The sequence below is a fragment of the Podarcis gaigeae genome, assembly GCF_964106915.1.
Source record: "Podarcis gaigeae genome assembly, chromosome: 14".
In the NCBI taxonomy this organism is placed as follows: Eukaryota; Metazoa; Chordata; class Lepidosauria; order Squamata; family Lacertidae; genus Podarcis; species Podarcis gaigeae.
In genome coordinates, this window is record NC_139690.1 from 48,410,981 (window position 1) to 48,431,947 (window position 20,967).

At 43.9% G+C, this 20,967-nt stretch overlaps 2 protein-coding genes across 22 annotated transcripts in view; one reads left to right on the plus strand and one right to left on the minus strand.

Annotated features, from left to right (window-relative positions):
• The first annotated feature begins 2,008 nt into the window (after positions 1-2,008).
• Positions 2,009-4,362, plus strand: PLD6 (phospholipase D family member 6). Its single transcript, XM_083711825.1, has 2 exons — positions 2,009-2,732; positions 3,849-4,362. Exons 1-2 carry the CDS (start codon positions 2,195-2,197, stop codon positions 4,139-4,141), a joined length of 831 nt encoding a protein of 276 aa, XP_083567951.1. The 5' UTR covers positions 2,009-2,194; the 3' UTR covers positions 4,142-4,362.
• A 2,876-nt stretch (positions 4,363-7,238) lies between these two features.
• Positions 7,239-20,967, minus strand: part of MPRIP (myosin phosphatase Rho interacting protein) — a 154,807-nt gene continuing 141,078 nt past the window's right edge. For 10 of the 21 annotated variants that reach the window (XM_083711218.1, XM_083711225.1, XM_083711216.1 and 7 more), the window contains 8 exons: positions 20,257-20,404; positions 19,998-20,115; positions 19,389-19,548; positions 18,082-18,201; positions 17,836-17,922; positions 16,917-17,079; positions 16,267-16,352; positions 7,239-12,139 (listed from right to left, as the gene is read on the minus strand). In XM_083711218.1, the coding sequence (XP_083567344.1) occupies positions 12,068-12,139; positions 16,267-16,352; positions 16,917-17,079; positions 17,836-17,922; positions 18,082-18,201; positions 19,389-19,548; positions 19,998-20,115; positions 20,257-20,404 (954 nt within the window). In that variant the 3' untranslated portion in view covers positions 7,239-12,067. Of the gene's footprint in view, positions 13,638-13,760; positions 15,001-16,266; positions 16,353-16,916; positions 17,080-17,835; positions 17,923-18,081; positions 18,202-19,388; positions 19,549-19,997; positions 20,116-20,256; positions 20,405-20,967 lie in introns of all 21 variants that reach the window. The other 11 variants (XM_083711219.1, XM_083711214.1, XM_083711222.1 and 8 more) reach the window with 4 other exon arrangements.

Genomic DNA, 20,967 nt, shown 5'->3' on the forward strand with positions numbered 1-20,967 from the left:
TTTTGAATTCTGGTGCTGGAGGAGACTCTTGAGAGTCCCATGGACTGCAAGAAGATCAAGCGCATCCATTCTTAAGGAAATCAGCCCTGAGTGCTCACTGGAAGGACAGATCGTGAAGCTGAGGCTCCAAGACTTTGGCCACCTCATGAGAAGAGAAGACTCCCTGGAAAAGACCCTGATGTTGGGAAAGATGGAGGGCACAAGGAGAAGGGGACGACAGAGGACGAGATGGTTGGACAGTGTTCTCGAAACTACAAACATGAGTCTGACTAAACTGCGGGAGGCAGTGGAAGACAGGAGTGCCTGGCGTTCTCTGGTCCATGGGGTCACGAAGAGTCGGACACGACTAAACAACTAAACAACAACAACCCTCAAATCAGCTATCTGCTTGTTGAATTGCTTAATACGTGGGAGGCTGGTTAAGAATTTGATCCCTCCTTACTCTAAAATGAAAGGGGGCTGGACTCTCAGTCATGGGCGTAGCCAGGATATTTTGTTGTTGGGGGGGGGGGCAAGGCTCAGCAACTTTTGCTTTCCAAAAAAATTTCGTTGGTCCATCCAACGACAATGAGTAGATCACTGCCAGTTTTTAATACTGTGAGTAGATCACAGTCTGTTGGGAGGTGGACCTCCCTGCCATAGATGGTTGCAGCATCCACACAGCGCATAAGCCGGCTTTGTATCTTGACTGGATACAAAAAAAGGACAAGGTACCTTTTTCACTCCACTGAATCAACCGACCTTGAGCAGTCTAAATAGAGCATCTGCTGTGTCTTGTAGTTTTGAAGTGAAGTTTCTAACTTTTGATTTAAAAAATCAGGTTGCCATGGCTTTAAACATATGTAAAGGGACACTGCTTAAGTTGTTTCTTAGTTCCCAGTTCCTTATTTGCTTGAAAGTATGAAACATTGATAAAAAATGTAAAGTTAAAAGGTCCCTGAACCCCAAAGTAAGCCTTTTGGGATAGCACATATCTTATATCTATCTACTTTAGCTTTAAACTTTTTCTGATGCTACTGTTTGCTTTTGTGTTGTTAGGTTGTTGTAAACCGGCTGTGACATATATATATATATATATATATATATATATATATATATATATATATATGGCATAGCGGTATATATATTTTTAAAGAAATAAAATAATAAGAGGGCGAGGGAGGCAGGTACAGGGGACATTGAGGCCTGCTCCAGTGGGGGCTATCACCTTTGCTCCCCACCTTACATGTTATATTGTTTTAGTCCTTTAAAATGGTAAACTGCCTTGGCATAAAAGTGCAAGGAACGAAGAAACAGGGTTGCATCAGCAGTCATGCCCACATGGAAAAAAATTAAGGAACTGGATCTCTTAATGAATGAAAAAGTTGAAGGCTAAAAATTTGAAGGTTGAAAATTTTACAGTTTTTTAATTTGCTGTAAGCCGCCCAGAGTGGCTGGGAAAACCCATCCAGTTGGGTGGTATAAAACAACAACAACAACAACAACATCGGAGCCTGTTTTATTCCATATATACCACAAGTGAAATTTATTATTATATTTATTTATACACCTTTTTCCCTGGCAGCAGGGACTCAAGGCGGCTTATGGATAAAGAAATGAGAACCACTTACAACATGGGAAAAAATAATTATAAAAGTATATTGATAGAATTAAACACTATATAAATTTATTTTTTTTAACTTTATGGTTGACTTTCTTTTTTCACTTGTTTGTTAGCGGTTGCAATGACTGTATCCTAAACTGCCTTGGACGGATGCTGTTTTGAAAGCCGAGGATTATAAATGCATAAAATTAACTTCATTTCTTTTAAACGAAACACGAAGCGCAGCTGGACTCGACATAACGAGACGCTTGGAAGGGATGGCGTGTGCGCATGCGCTACTTGTCCGCGCCTGCTGTTTTATGTTCTCTACAGCCTTAATAACAGCGCATGCGCTGTAGTGGACGGAGTGCTCTGAGGGGTCAAAAAACCCCAAAGCACTTGAGCTGAAGTTAAAAAAAAGGTGGCTGAGGTGAAGAATGCGCATGCGCTACGGTAGTTTAAAAGAAAAAGCAGCCGAGAGGAAAAGAGCGCGCGCTGACGGACGCATGCGCCGTGGCGTGGGAAGGCACGTTTGAGCGGGACGGAGCGCACGCGCTTGTGGCAATTAACAGTCAAGGCAGCTGAGAGGATAGCGCGCGCGCGGAGGGGCGCATGCGCGGTGGGGGGAGGAAAAAAAAAAAAGGCGGTTGGAGGAGCGCGCGGGGACGCTGGCCGTCGTGGCGCCCTGAGGCGACGATGTGGCGCGGCAAGGCGCGGGCCCTGCTAGCGGTGGGGCTCGGCATGGCTCTCGAGGCGCTGGCCTGCTGGCTAATAGGGCGGCTGGGTCGGTCGTCGTCGTCGTCATGGTGGCGGTGGTGGCAGCGGCCGCCTTCCCCGGTACGCGAGGTGCTTTTCTTCCCGTCGCGCGTGACGTGCGTGGAGTCGCTCCTGGCGGAGGAGGAGGAGGAGGCGGCGGCGGCGACCCCGTGCGCGTGCCTGCTGCCCCACGGCGAGAGCGCGCTCGGGCGGCTCTTGGCGCGCGTGCTGTCGGCGCGGCGCTCTCTGGACCTGTGCGTCTTCGCCTTCTCCAACCCGCAGCTGGGCCGCGCCGTCTGCCTCCTGCACCAGAGGGGCGTCCGCGTCCGCGTCGTCACCGACACCGACTACATGGCCCTCAAGGGCTCGCGGATCGGCGAACTCCGGAGAGCCGGTGAGTCGCCCGGGAGGGAGGAGGGAGGGAGGGAGGGAGGTGGGAGGCGGAAGGGGAACCCCAAGGGTCGTCTAGCCCAACCCCCACAAACCTGAAAACACCCGACGGGCGGATTTTAACCCGTTGTTTACTTACTAAATTTGCACACCGTCCTTCATCCGCAGATCTGTGGGCTGTTCACAACATAAAAATATATTATTATTATTTTTTTTTAAAAAAAAAAACAACCACCCCAGAAACGACATAATAAAGTCAAGAAATGTAAAAAGAAGAAGAGCAAGACAATGACCCCCTCCCACAAACGCATTTAAAAGGCTGGTAAAGGGGAGAGCATTCCACAAGAAAGGGAGCCACTGTCTGGTTTTATGTTTTATTGTCTGGTTTTATATCGTTGGAAATCTCTGCGATGCATTTTCTTTTTAGAAACCAACCAACCAACCCCACCACCCCATTAAAATCCTCAAATGAAAGAGAGTCTGCCACCTTTGGTTCCACTGTGGAACTCTCCTAAAGTTCTTGTATGAATGTTTTTCATAATTTGTAAAGAGGTCCCAGCTTGGGAGAAAAGCAGGGTATAAAATACATTTAATAATAATTATGCTGAATTTGGTAGCAGAGTTGTCATTTACATACCCCACCCTGCAAGTATTTTGTTGTTTTCACTTATTTATACAACAGTCAACGTTCAGCAGTCCCACCCAACCCCAGCAAAACCACTTGGTTGTTGGTCTCCATCTGTCTTAGAGAAATGGAGTGTGACTTCCAGGGTGAAGTCAAACTGTGGCTGCAGAGATTGGTAACTCATTAACTGCTTCCTCCTGTGTTGTTTTTGTTGCATTAGCAGCACTGAATTTACTTCTCCAGGGTTCAAGCCTGGGCAGTGTGTCTGGCGGTCACGTCTGTTTAACGCCATTTAACTTTTAAGTCATTTCAGGGTATAATTCCACAAGTTGCCCTGTGTTCTCATAAGTACTTTTTGCACTTAAGAAATTTCAGCCACTGAATTTCTGTAGGTAGCTCTCAGTACACTAAGTATAGTGTTGGGAGCGAAGTCAATTTGGTAGAAAGATGGGAAAGTGATTTTGTGGCACTGAATAGGGTATGCTGGTTTTTCAGGAATTCAGGTACGTCATGATCAGGATAGTGGCTACATGCACCATAAGTTTGCCATCATTGACAAAACAGTGCTGCTCACTGGCTCCCTGAATTGGACTACTCAAGCCATTCAAAACAACAGAGAGAACCTGCTGGTAGTTGAAGACAGGGACTGTGTGAATCTTTTCCTGGCAGAATTTGAAAGGATTTGGGAGGACTACAATCCAGCTCATTACACATTTTTCCTCAAAGAAGAACAGCAGGTACAGAAAAAGGATAAAACTATTCCTCAAACAAAATTGCAGCTTAAGTGACTATTTTGAAGCGGTAAAGTTTTTAGTCCAAAGACTAGTTCCTAAGTTAGGTGTTTGAGAATGGCATAAATTGCTTTAGGAGTAACTACATGCAAATTTATGCTCCTTTAAAAAAATGTACAAGCAACGTATTGTGTTTGAATTATTTACTGAGAAATAGATGGCCTGTACCTATGTGCTATTATACCTGTTCTCAATAAAACATGCTTTTTAAATTCTAATACATATGTTTCTGTTATAAAAACTGTTCCCACATGTAGATAGCATTTCAAGCAGAGTGTTTATTCTGCCATTCTCTTGGCAACCCTAGCATCCACATGCAGGATGTTACTGGGGGGCGGGGACCTTTTTAACATACAGCCAACTCCCAAATTTATGTGGTGCTTACATTCCAAGGCATTGCATGTTTAAGTTAAATCACATATATTTGAAATACGATTGAAAAAGCCTGCAAATACCCTGTTCCGCCCCCTTTTGTGACGTTTTTGGGTTACTTTCGAGTTTGGTGCAATGCTTGTGTGTGTGATTGTGCACATATCGGATGCACCTAAAATGGTTGCTGCCTGAACAGCTTTGTCCCCTTTGGTTTTTAAGGTTTGATGTTTTTATTATGTTTTTAGATATGCTGTAAGCCATCCAGAAGCTCAGTCATATGGGTGGGGTATAAATAAAATAAAAATAATTAGAATAGAACAATTTGCCTTTGTAGGTGAGCAGCATAAAGCAGACCTACTTGAAAATAAATGCCCAGTGTGTGAATGGGAATGAATGTGTGTGCTTAACTCACAGATAATTCATATGCTGCTCTTTCATGTGTGGAAGGGGAAGTAGTATTGCTGTTTTATTCTGCCTCGGTCTTACCACACCTGGAATAGTTTCCAGTTCTGGGCACCACAGTTTAAGGAGGATATTGACAAGCTGGAACATGTGCAGAGGAGGGCAACCAAGATGATCAAGGGTCTGGAAATCAAGCCTTACGGTTTGAGGGAGTTGGGTATGTTTAGCATGGAATTGGGGAGACTGAGGAGATAGGTAGCCATCTTAAAAATCTAAAGGGCTGTCACATGGAAGATGGAGCAACCTTGTTTTCTCCTGCTCCAGAAGGTAGGACCTGAACCAATGGATTCAAGTTACAAGAAAGGGAGATTCCAACTAAACATCAGGAATAACTTTCTGACAGTAAGAGATGTTAGACAGTGGAATGGACTCCCTTGGAAGGTTGTGGTACTCTCTCCTTTCTTGGGTTTTTTTAGGCCACCAGACATGGATGCTTTAGTTGAGATTTCTGCATTACAGGGGATTGGGCTAGATGACCCTGGAGGTCCCTTCCAACTCTACAGCTCTGTGATTCGATGACTGTACATGTGTAGAATTCAGCCCTAGAATCACAGAATTGTAGAGTTGGAAGGGACCTTAAAGGCCAACTCCCTGTAATGGAGGAATCTCAAACAGAACTGTAACTTGGTATGGCAGTGGGTGGAGAAGCTGCGACTCTACAGGTGTTAAGACTTTATCCACTGTCATTCCTGACCATTGGCCATCCTGGGTGGGACTGATGGCCATTGGGCAGCCAACATCAGCTGGAATATCACATTTGAAGAGGGTATACTAACACCTGCCTGTCCTAATAAATGGGTGGGTGCAGAATAAGGCTGAGAGGTACCTTATGTTGGCATGTAAGTTGTAGCCATAACCAATATCCCAAGTGTAGAAATGCAGCTCTGGTGTAAGCGTATTTTTTGGTGCCAGTTTGGGGAAGGAACTGTTGAGGCAGGAATGAATATTCAACATCTGGAAAAACTTTCTGAAAGTAAGAGCTGTTAAAACAGTGGAACAGACTCTCTTTGGAAGATGTGGACTCTCCTTCATTGTAGGTTTTAAAGCAGAGGTTGGATGGTGATCTGTCAATAGATAATTTAATCGAGATTCCTGCATTGCTCAGGGTTGGACTTAGAACTCTATGATTCTGTGGACACCAGTGTTTTAAAGGGCTTTGAATCAGTCTGTCAGTGGTTGAGTTTCCAAAAGTATTGAAGCTGTTAAAAAGAGAGCATAGGCGTGGTTATCACAGTACTCTTGATACAGTAGATACTCCGTTGTACCCAAGAGGTGGGTACACTGTAGTGACTTAAATAAATATGTTGTGTGCTCCTCAAAGAGGAGGAGGGAGGAAGATAGTGGATCACGGTCATAAAACTTTCTCCAGGGCCATATGCTCTTTTAAAGCAGCTATATTCATTCAGCTTTTAGTTTTTGAAAACTGTTAGCAAAACACATACAGAAACAATATGTGGTAATTAATAGTAATTTACCACTAGTTCAGGGACGCGGGTGGCGCTGTGGGTAAAACCTCAGCGCCTAGGACTTGCCGATTGCATGGTCGGCGGTTCGAATCCCCGCGGCGGGGCGCGCTCCCGTTGCTTGGTCCCAGCGCCTGCCAACCTAGCAGTTCGAAAGCACCCCCGGGTGCAAGTAGATAAATAGGGACCGCTTACTAGCGGGAAGGTAAACGGCATTTCCGTGTGCGGCTCTGGCTCGCCAGACCAGCTTTGTCACGCTGGCCACGTGACCCGGAAGTGTCTGCGGACAGCGCTGGCTCCCGGCCTATAGTGAGATGAGCGCACAACCCTAGAGTCTCTCAAGACTGGCCCGTATGGGCATGGGTACTTTTACCTTTATCACTAGTTCAGAATGCCCAGCCTTTCTTGAAGCCTTTAAGTAATTGGTGTACTGTAATTGTTGTGGCCTTCCAATGATAGTTCATAAAATGTTTCTTAATACGGTACTTACTCATATTGAAGGGTAACTGCAGGTGGCATAGCTGCTACAATCATCCTTGTGTACTATTAAATTCTTTGGACATTTAATAATTTCATGTGTGCTATTTTTGCTGTGTATCTGCCCTGAAATGCCTCTCCAGAGCAGATGGAAGTACTCGGAGGCTTTCCACAATTGTATTGCATAGATCCTTTTATTAGTAAGCATCCTTGATTGTTGTCTTCTATTCCTAATTGAAGGTTGCAAAAACATTGGAATGCTATTTCAAGAACTTCTCTGTCTCTAGTGTTAACAAAAATCTTCTCCACAGCATGCCAAGGGTGGTGCAAAAATAGTTTATTACGATACAGTTTTATGTATAGTTAAGTAATTAATATTTACAAAATAATCATCAGCTACATCCATGGGAACCCTAGCATGTCACACAAGGTTTGTAAGGAATAAATACTGTGACATAAATGATACTTCTATTACAGTGAACAGCTGAAGGAGGAGATAGCTCTTAAAAGCATGAAAACAAAACAAGAGGAGAAAGATACCTTTCAGACTCCTAGGAGGCGGCTCAAACCATTCATCTTTGCAAAAAGAAAGTCAGATTGGACATGTTTGTTCACCAGGCAAATTAGAGATTATGTTCCCCCAGTGATTTGGTTTTATTTGATTCTGCTTCTCTTGCATGTGAGTTCCAGTTTTTGGGGTTAGCAGCTTTCCTGCCGAATCCCACGGCTGCTCTGGCTCCGAATCTTGCAGGGCTGGAGTAATTGATCATTCTCCTCATGCTTGATGCTTGGATGACCACTTTAGAATTCAATTTGGTCGTGGTCAATTAGGAGTTGAGGCTTCTGTAGGCTTGCTTGTCGATTAAGCAGGTTTATAATACAGACTGATTTCAGTATCTTTTAAAAGGAAGCTGGTGTTGAGTGGGCATGAGGAAGAGCTCAAATAGGGATACCTGTGTGTGTACAGTGCTTGCCTCACCTCCTTAGCCATATACACATTTTGTCCAAACAAGTACCACATTGGAGGAGTGTACTAAGGCAGGCTTTTGTTACTCAAGAACACTTAGCTGATAGCTTCTCAAGTGCTTTGATTTCTCTTAGAGGTGACTGTTTTAATACACAATTAGAAGCTGTGTTCTTCTACTGGCAGACTGAAATAAGAACCCTACATCAATCTTCAGTGACTAGAGGGGTTAATTTACTTGGCACTAGAGGGGTTCTGCTAACAATTCCCAGTTTCATTTACTCCTTAGTGGACTTCAGTGCATGGCGTGAGGCTGCTGAGCAATGCTCGAAAAAGCAAGACATTTTCTAATGTGCCATATAACTGTTCTCCAAGGCATGCAGTCAGTAATGGACTCCCATCTACTTTCCATAGTCTAGTGGTAAAGATGACCCCGGCACTGTAACTCTGTTGAAACTACATCGCAATGAAATACAGTGTTACAGTAAATTGAATAATCATCCTATGTTAACTCTATTCTGTCATGCTGTTACACCGCCATGCCATGTAACCTGAAAATGATGGGAGGGTGCAGGAATATAAATCTACTCCATTCCCTTATCGAAATCCTTGGTTTACTCCGCAACAGCGCCAAGTTACCATGCAAGAATACTGATGTACACTTAGTGACAGAATAACTACCACCATTAATATACAGAAATACTACTCTCTGCAATCATATATATGCACACCCAAAAGTTGTTTATGCCACTGTCAGCTCTAAGATTATTGAACTGAAAAGGGTAAGAAAATTAATGTAAAGTAGGCTTGAAGTTTTGAAACACTGTACATCTTCTTTGGACAGGCATTTCCAAAACTAAAAAGGTATCAGAGAAATTTAAAAATATATTTATAATGTTCAAACAAACCAACAGACATTCTTTAAGGGAACATAGAGTGGGTTTATCAGGTTACACTAATTTCCTTTTCCAAGTCAAAAAGACATTGTATTAGAACAAGATTTTAAAAAAATTCACCCCCAAAACCCCTCCACTATTTTTTTTTTTTGAGTAATAAATATTTACATTGCGTGCTTTGAATACTATACAGGTTTTAAATTATTTTTAAAGAGAAATAACAAAGCTTTTTTAAAAAAGAAAGAAATTACAAAGGAAGTATAAGCTACATTGAGCGTGCATGTGCTTAAAAGTGTTCACAACAAACTAAGTACTGCATATGAGCCACCAAAAAGCAAAAAATCCAGTGGGATTCTAATCAAGTATGTTGTCATTACAAAAAGTGACACTTATTAAGAAACAGCGCATAGGGCTGCTTGCAGGCAGCCTCTGCCACAGGAAAAACAGCCTGCTTGGGATCTGCACATCGGCAATCCCCCTTTTCCATATTTTAATGGGATAAAGGAAAATGAGTTTCATTAACAGAACACTCAATTCTGTTTCAAAAGGAGAGACGAATAAAGAAATCTGCAATAGGCAAGATTAAAGAAGCTGTTATGGAAGTATATTTATACTGTACATCCATTAGTGTTGAACTTCACTGAGACCACAGTTATTTTGTAGTGTAGGTTTGTGTAAAATGCAGCAGCTTGCAATAGAACATACCTATTTATTCACATAATGTTTATACTGTGCCTTTTAAAAGCCATTCAAGAAATACAACTAGAATGCCAACTTGCTTTGCTGTGTATGAAGAGCAACTTGATCACAGCAGTACAGACTTTCTTGAGCAAAAAGATGCTTGGTTGCTTTTTTATTTTATTTTACACCAATTTTAATGTTTGTGAAATACTGGCTATTCTAATCTTAGAGGACATAGGACATTTGTTTGTTTTATTAAAGAAGTGTATGGATTAAACATAAACATAATCCAAAGATAATTCATTCCAGTGGCAAGGTTTCTCTCAAGTTGTAGGTACTTAAGGAAAAATAAGATTCTTCTGCCAAGCTACGAGCCTAGTTAATGATTTTAGAGGAGAAAGAAAATAATCTAGGCCTGAAGCACAACCATCTTTCCTTAGCCACCCTAGGGGATAAAATATGCTGGCTTTTCCATTATGTGCTAACCACTCTCTGCAGTCAGACGGTGTGGACCGACTGCTAGAGGCACCAATGCAAGACAGCCAAACCCTATCCCTTTCATACCTGATTTAAAAAGAAACTGCCAGACACACAGCAAGAAGACAGCAAATGTTCTGCTGTGAAGACCCCCCCTGCTCCAAAATAGCAACAGTTTTTGAAGGAACATTGTTTTGCATATAACACAAACAAAGATGCTAAGAGCTGTTTTGCTTCAGCATGGATCAGCAGCAAGGGCCCACAGAATAGAATCAATGTGTGTCCAATTAAGAACAGGATGAAACTAAAAGGGACAGGGTGCTCTCCCTAGCCTCTAACAGCAAAACTTTGCTTTACAGATTTGTCTGTTCAAAAGATCAACAATTTTAGTCTGAATAGACTGAAAAGCAAAACGCCACCTCAAATTCACCCCACCTGAGCAAGGCAGATAAAAAGACTTTTAAAATACCAAAAGCCACCTTGCCCACAAACCTTGTAGAATTAACTTCCCAACACTTCCTATACGTTTTTCAAAACTGCAATGTTCACCTGCTTTTGGAATAAAAAATTGCATGCATTGTTCAAAGCTTCTCTATATACATTATTCTGCTTGGGAAAGGCCTTGGAACCCAACAGATCAAATATTCAATGCCTGTGTTATTGGGCCTCATAGGTAAGGAGGACAAATGGGCCCAGACAACTGCTTTGTTTCAGATAAACAATGGCACTAAGATGTTTTCAAAAATTTGGACTGCCACTTTTCAAATGCCCCCTTTTAACAAGGTTACTTGTGACTTGCCATTCCCCCTGTTTAGATATCTCTCTCCACTGACATCTTGCAACTGCATTTCCACATGCAGATGCTACCAGCTTACATGAACATACAGAAGACTCTCTTCAACTGTTTTGAGACCCATTAAGTCAATCCAAAGGCAAGCCAGCCCCAATTTCTGCCTTGACCTGCTTGGAGGACTGGTCTGACTTCAGCTGTACTGTTCCAAATACCTCTTGCTTATCAGCAAGCCACGCCCTTCTTGCTTTGTAAAAGAGCCCTGCCTACTTAGAATTCTGAACCATTCCTACCCATGGCAGAAATGCTCTTACTGCCTCCAGAGGACCAGAGCAAGGATTGCAAAAGATTTGTTCTTTAAAAGGCATCTTGAAGAAAACACCTCTGAGCTTCTAGGCAGAAGAATTTTGTTTGTTTTGCAGCAAATTAGGTGGGATAAAAGTCTGGGTCACATTGTATGACAGACATAGAGGCAGATACATCCCACTGAAAGTCTAAGAAACGGTGCAGATTCTAGCATGGCCTTGCCAGAAGGAGTGTGTGGAAGGAGACCACCCTATTTCTCCACGATAAATAGTTAAGTTGCACTGATTAATTTCATCACAAGCTGATTGCACATCAATGCCTGCAACTGTTTGTATGCAAAGCAACTAAAAAGCTTTTCAAGAAGATCTAAGTGGCATTAAGGGAATAAATTCCAAACTGACCACATAGTTAAACACCAAGCTACAAATCAGGACTGCCACAAATGTCTTTTTCTAAGCCAATTATCTTGTTGCAACAAACAAGCTTTCACTAAGGGCACTGATTATGCCAAAAACAGATCTGCATGTCTTGTTTCAGTGGTTCAAAATTTGATCCAAAGCATGCACTTAAGTGCTGGATTCCTCTCAACAGTGGCAGAGCTAAGCACAGTGTGTTGCCTCCCTCCCCCCATCCCAGGGCCCTGTCACTACACCAAAGAATTTGGTAAAACAGAGCTAGCTTATCAACAGGCTGTTGAGCCTTAATACTGACACTTAGTGTAATGGATATACAGTAGGAAGGATGTTTTTGTAGAGAGCCAAGGGGGGTGGGGAGCATATCCCCAATTTATCCCAGCCCTCTTGCCAAGGTTAAAAGCTTTCTAAGTTAGGACTAAGAAGTTGGGAAGTTCATTTGATGGTGGGCAGAAGAACTCCCAGCATTTTCCAGTCTTCTGGAGCATCCATACAACAGAAAAAAACCCACACACAAGCAACAGCAGTGAGGATCCTAGAGAACAAAAAACAGAAGGGTGCTTGTGCTGTGATGCCGCAAGCAGGGAGGTGTGCGTGGTCAAGCCAAATAGGAAGGAGAGAACTAGTCTTTCTTCAAGTCCTTGGATTCAAAGAGCTTGAGGCGCTCCTGCACGGTCAGGCCTTCCTTCAGACTCTGTACATGGGAGGAGAGAAGGAAGAGCAAACCGTTAAATGCCATTCTGGTGGGGAAAGCAAAAGTCCAATAGAGAGAGATGACACAAATGCTCAGGCAAAGGAAAGGCAAAAGATGGCACCCTCAATGGGAAGATTAGAAAGACATGCTTCAAAGAAAACGCACCATTATGGAGTGGTGTTATTGGTGAATCGATCCGCGGTGAAGAAAGACGGCAAAGGAACTGGATGACTGCAGGCACAGCTAACTTAGTTGGGAGAGTAATTGCTTGGACGTTTGAGGCAACTGCAAAAGCCTCTGCTAGCTCATCAGCGCCTCAAAACTGCACTTTTCCCATAACCATTTTGTTTGAGCACTCAAGTCCAGGGCTGTACGTCAACAGTTCATCAGCACAGCTGCCCTGAGTGATTCATTTAACAAGCAGTTATGCCCCTACAATGGTTAATCCTGGTAAAAGCTAAATGGTTCTGGAGAGAAATGATAGCTCAGTTGGTTGCAGCATGGTGCTGATATGTCAAGGTTGCAGGTTCAGTCCTTGTATGGGACAGCTGCATCTTGCATTGCCCTGAGGTGATCCTCGGGGTCCCTTCCAACTGTACAATTCTATGATTCAAGGTCCTATTTTGATCCTGATATAAAGCAGCCAGTCTTGATAGACCAGGGTGCCATACTTTTCTGTCTGCTTTTTGCTAATCAGAGAAATATGTTAATTTCTAAGTTAAAACTTCCCAAGTTAAGGGTCCATTTTGGGCCCATTTTATTTCATGAGGGCAAAGCCAAGCACAGCCTGAAAGCTTCTAGCTGCCAAAATAACATTTGCAGTGTTTTGGTAATCTCACATCATGTTCTCTGGAGCTACTTGTGATATGATCTAAGGGTTTACATCAAGAATGGGGAACCAGGTGGCCTCCAGGTATGCTTGGACTCTCAACTCCCACCAGCCTAGCAGAATGGCCAACAGACAGGGACGATGGGAACTGGGAGTCTAAAACATCTGGAAGGCAGCCGGTTCACCACCCCTTATCTAAACCCAGGATTCCAGAGGGGAGATTGTTGATAAAGTCCGGAGATCTCTGTCCGGACCTTATGAAATCACTCTTCTGCTTCTTTAGCAATTATTTTGAAATAAGACACTGGCTGTTTTTCACTGGAACATACATTTCTTACAATGAGATCCAACCACAAATCAATGAGACAAGGAGATGCACAGTTTCTGCTCATCTTGTGCCAATGTCCATTTCCTGCCATTTGAAAGCAGCCTTTCTCTCCACCCATCAAATCTAATTACAAAACCTTACAAACTGGGAGAAGTTGATGGAGAGGAATGGCAGCATCAGCTGATTTACAGGCACCCGAATCAATGGATGCAGTTGCAGGTGGACTGTATAACTTCAGGATTGAATCTGTTTTTATACTTTATCCATGACAAAAATTCCCTGCACTCAAGGATGGCAGGGAGAAGGCTAGCCTAGAACCCTTTGCTCTAACGTGCTTTGCTCTAAACAAAAAAAATTCCTTCTAGTAGCACCTTAAAAAACAACTAAGGTGCAACTGGAAGGAATTTTTTTTGTTTTGACTATGGCAGACCAACACGGCTACCTATCTGTAACTGGTGCTTTGCTCTGTGTGAAAGGGTTTCTTACTGTGTGTGTGTGTTGAAACATGCGAACCATTTCCCCAATACAACAACTCAAGTGACAAAGAGTCCCAACAAAAGCAGCACCATGCAATTCTGTGGTATTTGTAAGAGAGCTCTAGGGACACTGTAGATTAAAGCTAAATGCAGTTAGTCTAGTATCAGACATTTAAACTGCTCTTAATGCTGGTAAAAAACCCACAGTTGTTTGTTCTTTGGATTAAATTTGCTTCCCTATATTCCAAATCAGATGGTATAGAGGAAAATGCTTACAGTACATCCAAACCAAGCTGCCTATGATATAGAACATTGCTTTTTTTCTGTGTCAAAATGTAGGTATCTTCTTGGTCAGGTGCGGTACTTATCTTGATGGGCAATACACTTAATTTCTGAAAATTAAACCTCATTCAGGAATGAAACCATGTTTTGAGAAGGTCACTACTCCTTTTATACAGTAGTGACCTAATTTTTTCAGTTGTTGCTGACAATCTGCAGAAAATCAACCGCTTTCTCCCATCGGGTCATCTTTTTTTGTGGGGGACAACTAACCTAACAACTAAGACGGTTGGGAAAATAAACCAGTATGGGTTGGGTAGATCAGCTGATTTAGTACCAGAATATTTAAGAAATGGGTAAAAAGGGGAAAGGTAGAGACCAGAAACCTGATCTCTGGACAGCGCAACTGGCTTTTCACATAACATCTGTCTGCCCTTTGTTAGGAGCAGGTTGGAAAAAAATCATCCATTCCAGAGGACATAATTAGTGAATCAAAAAGTACCCTTCTGACTGTACACACTGCCATTTGGGAGAGTTAAGTCCAAAGCATGCATTTTCATCCAGCATGCACACTCTTTTGTCCCATGCCTTCAACGCAGCACCCCGTTGTTTGTCTTAGGAGGTGCAGAAATCCTTCCAGTGATGGATGTCAGTGAAGGCAGGGAGAAGCAAAAGGATGGAAGAGGCACAGAAACAGCCATTCAATCTGGCATGATCTTAAGTTTTGAAATTTTGCCTCTTGCTCCTCCCACTTAACCTCTATGTAATTCAAAGGCAAGGGGAGATAGATTCTCATTAGCCATGGAGATGTGAGCCGGGCATGCAATAAGTGGGCTGCCCCTCAAGAGGTGCAGTGTTCTTTGGAAGGTGCTGTTTGGATTACCTATGTGACAGGGAACCTGGAATCTGGTGCATTTCAGTTATCCCATGAGACCTGCTCAATAACGGACTGTTGTTGGAAGCAAAGACAAAAACAACAACAAGAAAACAGAAATAGGAGAAATACATGAATCCTGATTGCTCCGGAAATTCCCAAGTGCCAACATACTCCCTCCCACCCTAGCAAGGAGGGGAAAGAGGCAAACTGCAGCTTGGGGGTCTTCATGGCCTGCAAGGTCAGAAGTTTGCTTTTTAAACTTAGTACATAAAATCAGCCACAGAAGGGAAACTATAAATAAAAAGCACAACACTTTGTAATAAAGAGGAGCTACGCCACAGTGAAAAATTGGGGTGCTCCGAAACGAAGTGCACACGTACACACAAAACTGGCAAATCACAAATGACACCAGGACTGAACTGCACGATTATCACATTTGTGTGTGTGTGTGTGTGTGTGTGTGTGTGTGTGTGTTATTTGCTGCAGCAGTCTTCCTACCATACCAGTTCAGGGAAACCTGGTCTCAGGGTGAGGAGAGTTGTGTGTAACTTTCTCTCCTTCCAGTTCTACCAGGCTCCTGATCCTGGAATTGCACACCAGCACAGGTGCTTAAACATGGGGCAGGAGGGGGTTCATTGGCACAAGCCAAGCCTGTTAAACACCCAACAGTGCTGCCCTTGTGGCCTAGCTGAAAGCATATCCCTCTAAGCCAGGGTGGTCCAACCTCTCAGACCAAGGGGGCTGCAACAGTACTTCCAAACATGGAATCTGTGGGCCACACACTGCATTATATGCAGTTGGGAAAGTTCAAACTAGGTTTTGGGAAGCAGGCAGGACTCTAGGATCCTGTCAGAGCCTTCATGCCTTCTTCCCAAAGCCCAGGGCCTTGCTTACCTAGCTTGGGAAAGGCAGTGCGAGGGTTTGTGTGGAGCGTCAAATGTTGTTGAGGGCCACCCAAGAAGGCCTCAAGGCCACGTCTTGGACTGCCCTAGTAAAGCTCTCATGCCCTGCACTGAAAAATGGGAAAACTGAAACCACCAACCGTCCCAAAACCAGAGACCCAGGGGTGGAGTAGAATCTAGAAAGCTGCTCACTGCTATTTTTCTAGAAAAAAGGTGGCAGAACTCACCATGAAACCTCTCTTGTTCTCTTAGCAATGGCACCTGCCTGAGAGGTGCCAGAACTGAGTTCCAGTGAGTGCCGACTGAAAAAAAAAACAATCTGCAAATGCTAATAACCCAGACAAAACACAGCAGACATATCATTCATAGACTTGTTATGGCATCCAACATAGCATAACCTCGTTTGGAAAGTTGGGTGAAGTCACCATAAACTCACCTTTGACCTGATATTTCTCAGTTGCCGGGCAACACTGGTCCTGTCTTTCTTCAAGAAATCAGGGTTGCTTTTGGATTTCATAATGTCTAGGTGAAGGAGGAGAAACAGAGCCAGTTTACCTTGCTATTGAAAGCACTACAAGCGCAACATTTCCTCCCTCACCGTGGAAAAAAGGAAAACAAATGGTTCTCAAATGGGCACAAGGAACAACCCTGGGCCAAGACATTTTGCCTCTGTAGGCAAAATGCTCCAACACCCCCTTGAAGATCTGACCTCCTTCTCCCTGGCCCATTGTGCCCACGCTGCCGCCAGCCCCATCACCGCGACTGGTGAGATCACCGGTCCTGTGTTGATGGTGCGGGCAAAACCACAGTGGGGCTGGCAGCAGCGTAACTGCGGGCACAGGGAGGGAGGGTGTGGATCTGCTGCCAGAGGCAATGGCTTCTCTTAACCTCATTCAAGGACCACCCTTACCCCAGAACACAGTCTCCAAAGGGACCCCCCATTTGCCACCAGTTACAGAGCTGGCTCCCTAAACTGGTATGGCCCACGTAAGTATACCCAAAGCGAAAGCCAGAAACTTGGCCTTGCTTTCATCTGGAATCCTCAGCAGCACCTATGAAAAAGCCAAACCAGCTAACAAGACTAACCGTATCCAGACACAGTGGTGTTCTCAGGAGACTTCTCGCCAAGGGCTTCGGTGGCCGCCTTGAGCTGCTCTTTCAACCTGCTAATGTCGCAGTCCGCCTTGGCCTTCACAATGCTGAGCTCCGTGTAAATGTCTTTATACTTATCACTGGCATATTTTTTGTCCTTTAGGAAAGACAACAGCGTTTCAGCTGAGGAAATGCTTTCAGTCCCCTTCGGCCTTGGAGATCGGCAGCAGCAAATATTGCCAAAGGGCTAGACAGATTTCAACCCAATAACACATATTGTAGCAATCAGTGCCATATGTACTCTCTTTTATCTTTCCTGGTTTGGGCTTTGGTTAAAAAAAGAACACTGCAACCCACCGAGACAGGCTCCATTCTTAAAAAGCAGAACAATTTGGTTTTGACCAAATAGTTGTATATGGCATCTTTCAAATCTGTGAACTACTCTTGACAACCATCCACTCAAAGTAAGGCAGTACGTATTTCAAGGGGAGGGAGGTCACACACTCCCATAGGGGAACCAATGTACAGCTTGCATTTGCCACTGATACAGACTCTTCTACATTGGAAACAATTAGCAGCTATACAGACTGAAGGCTCAAAATGCAGCTATCTTCCTGAGGTTCTGCAGGTCTGGTTGGGAGATGGTCTGAGAACCAAATGTACGCTGCTCTGAGTTCCATGACGGAACTAAAGACTTTTTCTTTATCTGCTCAGGCATGTTTCAATACTGGTTTCACTGCTTTGTGGATGCTACAGAAATAAATTTTTGTTGAATTTTACTGAATCTGTTGCGAGCTACCTATTATCATAATTACAAGCGGTATGTATATACACGAGTCAGCTGAATTCATACGCGTTTAAAGGCACTTGCTGTCTGATTGTATGATACAAAGGTATGATCCAGAACTATTACCCTCAATGCTGTTTGCAGTTCATCCTTCAAGGAGCTGATCTCCTGCTTCAAGTACTGTATTTCTGATTCCTTGACTCGCAGCAAGACCTGCAAAGGGGAAGAGAAACCCAGACAGATGTTTTTTAGGTTAGGCAACTATGCATAAATGAAGGGGGGAGGAGGAGTTAAGCCACTGAGCAAGAAGGAAAGTCCATTTCACATGCCCCTTGAACTCCAACATCTGGAACCAAGGCAGGGCACACTCACCTCCAACTCGTAGGCATCCTTGCCTTGGGTGAGAGGCGAGCCAGCCATTTCGATCCCACCCTCCCCAGTCACCAGGGTCCGTAACCGTGTGATCTCTGAAGCCAGGCGGTTGTTCAGCTCCTGTAAGAAGACCACAAGATGGCTATGAGCAGCAGTTACGAATAAAGCTCTCCCCAGTCCTAGGCAACTGAACATGCCTATTTTGCTTTTGGATGGCGACCTCAAGGATATAAATGGCTTCAGTTTTCACCAAACAGCACAAAACAGCATTTGTGGTTCTTTGGGCCTTCCTTGCTTCTATCTGTACTTCTGCAGATCAGATGAAGGGATTGAGCTCAGTACTTCCGCAAACGTGGCCCAACCAGACATTTGTTTCCGCCCCTCTAAAGATGGACATTTCTTAAGTTCACAGAGTTTTAAAACATTTTTAGTAACCCATGTATATCTATACTGGTCATAATATACCAATAGCCTGAAATAATGACTTAAAAAAAAATCTATTCCTAGTGGTGAAAGCCTGATTCTTTTGAAGTGATTGTGACAAAGAAAAAAGATTTTAGAAAGCATACATTTTATCAACCCTTCATTAAAGAAGCTGTGTCACAAGGCCTGGTGACGAAAATAAGCACACAAAAGGATTTAAAACCAAACCACAGGATTTCAAAAACTGCACATGCAACCATCGTCTAAAACTATGGAGCTTGCATATTTGCACAATGTCCAGTTTTCATCTTGCATATTTTCCCAGGAAACAAAATGCCACTGAGGAGATACCTTGAGGCACCCCCTGCCCTGGTATTTCAAGACAATTGGAGCTGTGGTGGATTTTGTAAAAAGAAGATCCCATGTTTCAGAGACCACCAAGCAAAAGGCAGTTTACAAGCCTGGTTAAGTCAGCAACACCATCTGGGGTGCCATCTTTTTAATTTGTTTTCCTTACCTAAACCAGGGGGCTTCCTACCAACTTAGATTAAAAAAATGTGCAGAAATCAGATCTGCCAGGTGTTGCAATAAATCTATGGTTTTTTAAAATATCTATTTTACATTTTAGTACTGTTTTTATTTTTAAAAAACATATATGGGGGCTCCACCACAATCTCTTCTGTGCTTAGGGCCTTTAAAGGTCTTAATCCTGCCCTGCAGAATCGCTATGATTCTGGTCCTGCTGAAACTGCTTATCAGGCCTCTTGACCAACTGACTCCCCTGCCCTGTTAGTCAAATCTTGGCTGAAAGCCATTCTGAAAAAGCCCCAAAATGACCATTTTCTCTTAGGCAGCTGAATGAGGCTGGACAGGTGTTGCTTTACCTGGTTGTGTGCATTGAGCTCCTGGTTCTCCCGCTGGCACTGACGGAGGGCCTGCCTCTCTGCTTCCAGGGCCTGGGCCAAGTGAGCGTTTTCCAAACACTTCTGAGAATACTGCTCGGAGAGAACTTCAAGTTCACGCTGGACAGACTGCAGCTCCTCCCTGATTAGGCATAGGGGGGTGGGGGTAAAAAAAAAAAAAGATTGCAAGGCCAACTGCAACCCACAAAATAGATCAAATCAACTATCAGAGACTAGGATGCACGGAGAAGGAGGCATTGCACAACCTTCTGGCTGTGGACAGACAAGATGGGCATTCAAGTGCATCCCACATGTTCAGTGTTGCTTTCCCAGGAAAGCAAACTTAGGCATGCGGTTTGATTGCACTGACTAGACTAAACATTTGACTAAACTATCTATGGGATCCCCATTAGGGTCAGCCAGTGTGGGAACATGATACTGAACTAGATGGGTCTCAGGCCTGATCCAGCAGGGCGGTTTAGTGTGGGTGGTGTAGAATGACAAATTGTTCCACCCAACGCTACCCAGGTGCCAATAGCTGCTCCACATTTCCTACCTCAACAGATCTAGAAAATACAGAGGAGCACCTACAAGTATTGCCTCTGCAGCGCTTCAATGTCTGAGTTGATGCTGCTGATCTGCGAGCGGTGAGTCTTCTCCAGCTCCCGCTCCAGCTCTTCCCGGTGGGCGTTCTTCATGGCTTCTATGGCTGTGTAGGAAAAGAGGCAAGGGCTGCAGATAAGCTGTCTTCCTCTAAAAAACACTCCTGTCTTCTGATCTCACCTCAGGAACAAAACCACCTTCTGATGTTGCTACTGATGACGGCTTATGGTCTTCTCTTTCCTCTTACCTGAAATGGTGGCTGCCGTCTCCTCAGCTAGCAAGCGGTCTTTCTCCTCCCTTAGCTTCTCCAGTTCTCGCTGGTGCTGCCTCTGCAAGTCCTCTATCTTCTTCTGATGGGTCTCTTCCATAGCTGCAAACCCTCGTTCGCAAGTTGCCTGGGAAAAGATGGGGCAGGGGAACTGAATTTGTGTTTCTTGGTGATCCGGCCTCAGAACCTACAGGGATTGTGTTAGGTTGAATGGGCAGGCAGGCAAGCAAACAAAGAGAGGAGGAGAAAGCCATGGAGCTGATGGACAAGCATGCATGGAAGGTCTAGACTGGAGCTCTAACATGCCTCTTCAATCTTAACGTGATAGAAAAACTACGTGAAATCTGACTGACTAGGAAGAGGGTTAGTTCAAAACCCACTTAAATGGGGACTTCCAAAAAGCCTTAGGGAGCAGCCCTTGTCACTGGTACTTGGGATAGGGAACCTGTAGATCTCCAGGTGTTGCTGAATGCCTGTTCCCATCAACCACTCAACAACATCTGGAGGAATGCAGGTTCCTTGTTCCTGATCTAGGCTTAACTTGGGATGCCATTTAGCTAAGACTAGGAAGAGACAACACAACCCAGCGTCATTGTATTGCTGCAAAGAGTTGTTTGATGGAAGTACGAAGCTTAAATGCACACTTTTAACCACAAAATCATTTGGAGTGGCCTGGATATACTAAATTCA

What these genes read in the sequence shown, in the direction of transcription:
- PLD6 (XM_083711825.1), top strand. Translation starts at nt 2,195, where the DNA reads ATGCGCGGTGGGGGGAGGAAAAAAAAAAAAGGCGGTTGGAGGAGCGCG. An exon ending in CGGCGAACTCCGGAGAGCCG is followed by an intron (nt 2,733 to 3,848) that starts GTGAGTCGCCCG and finishes CTGGTTTTTCAG; the next exon opens with GAATTCAGGTACGTCATGAT.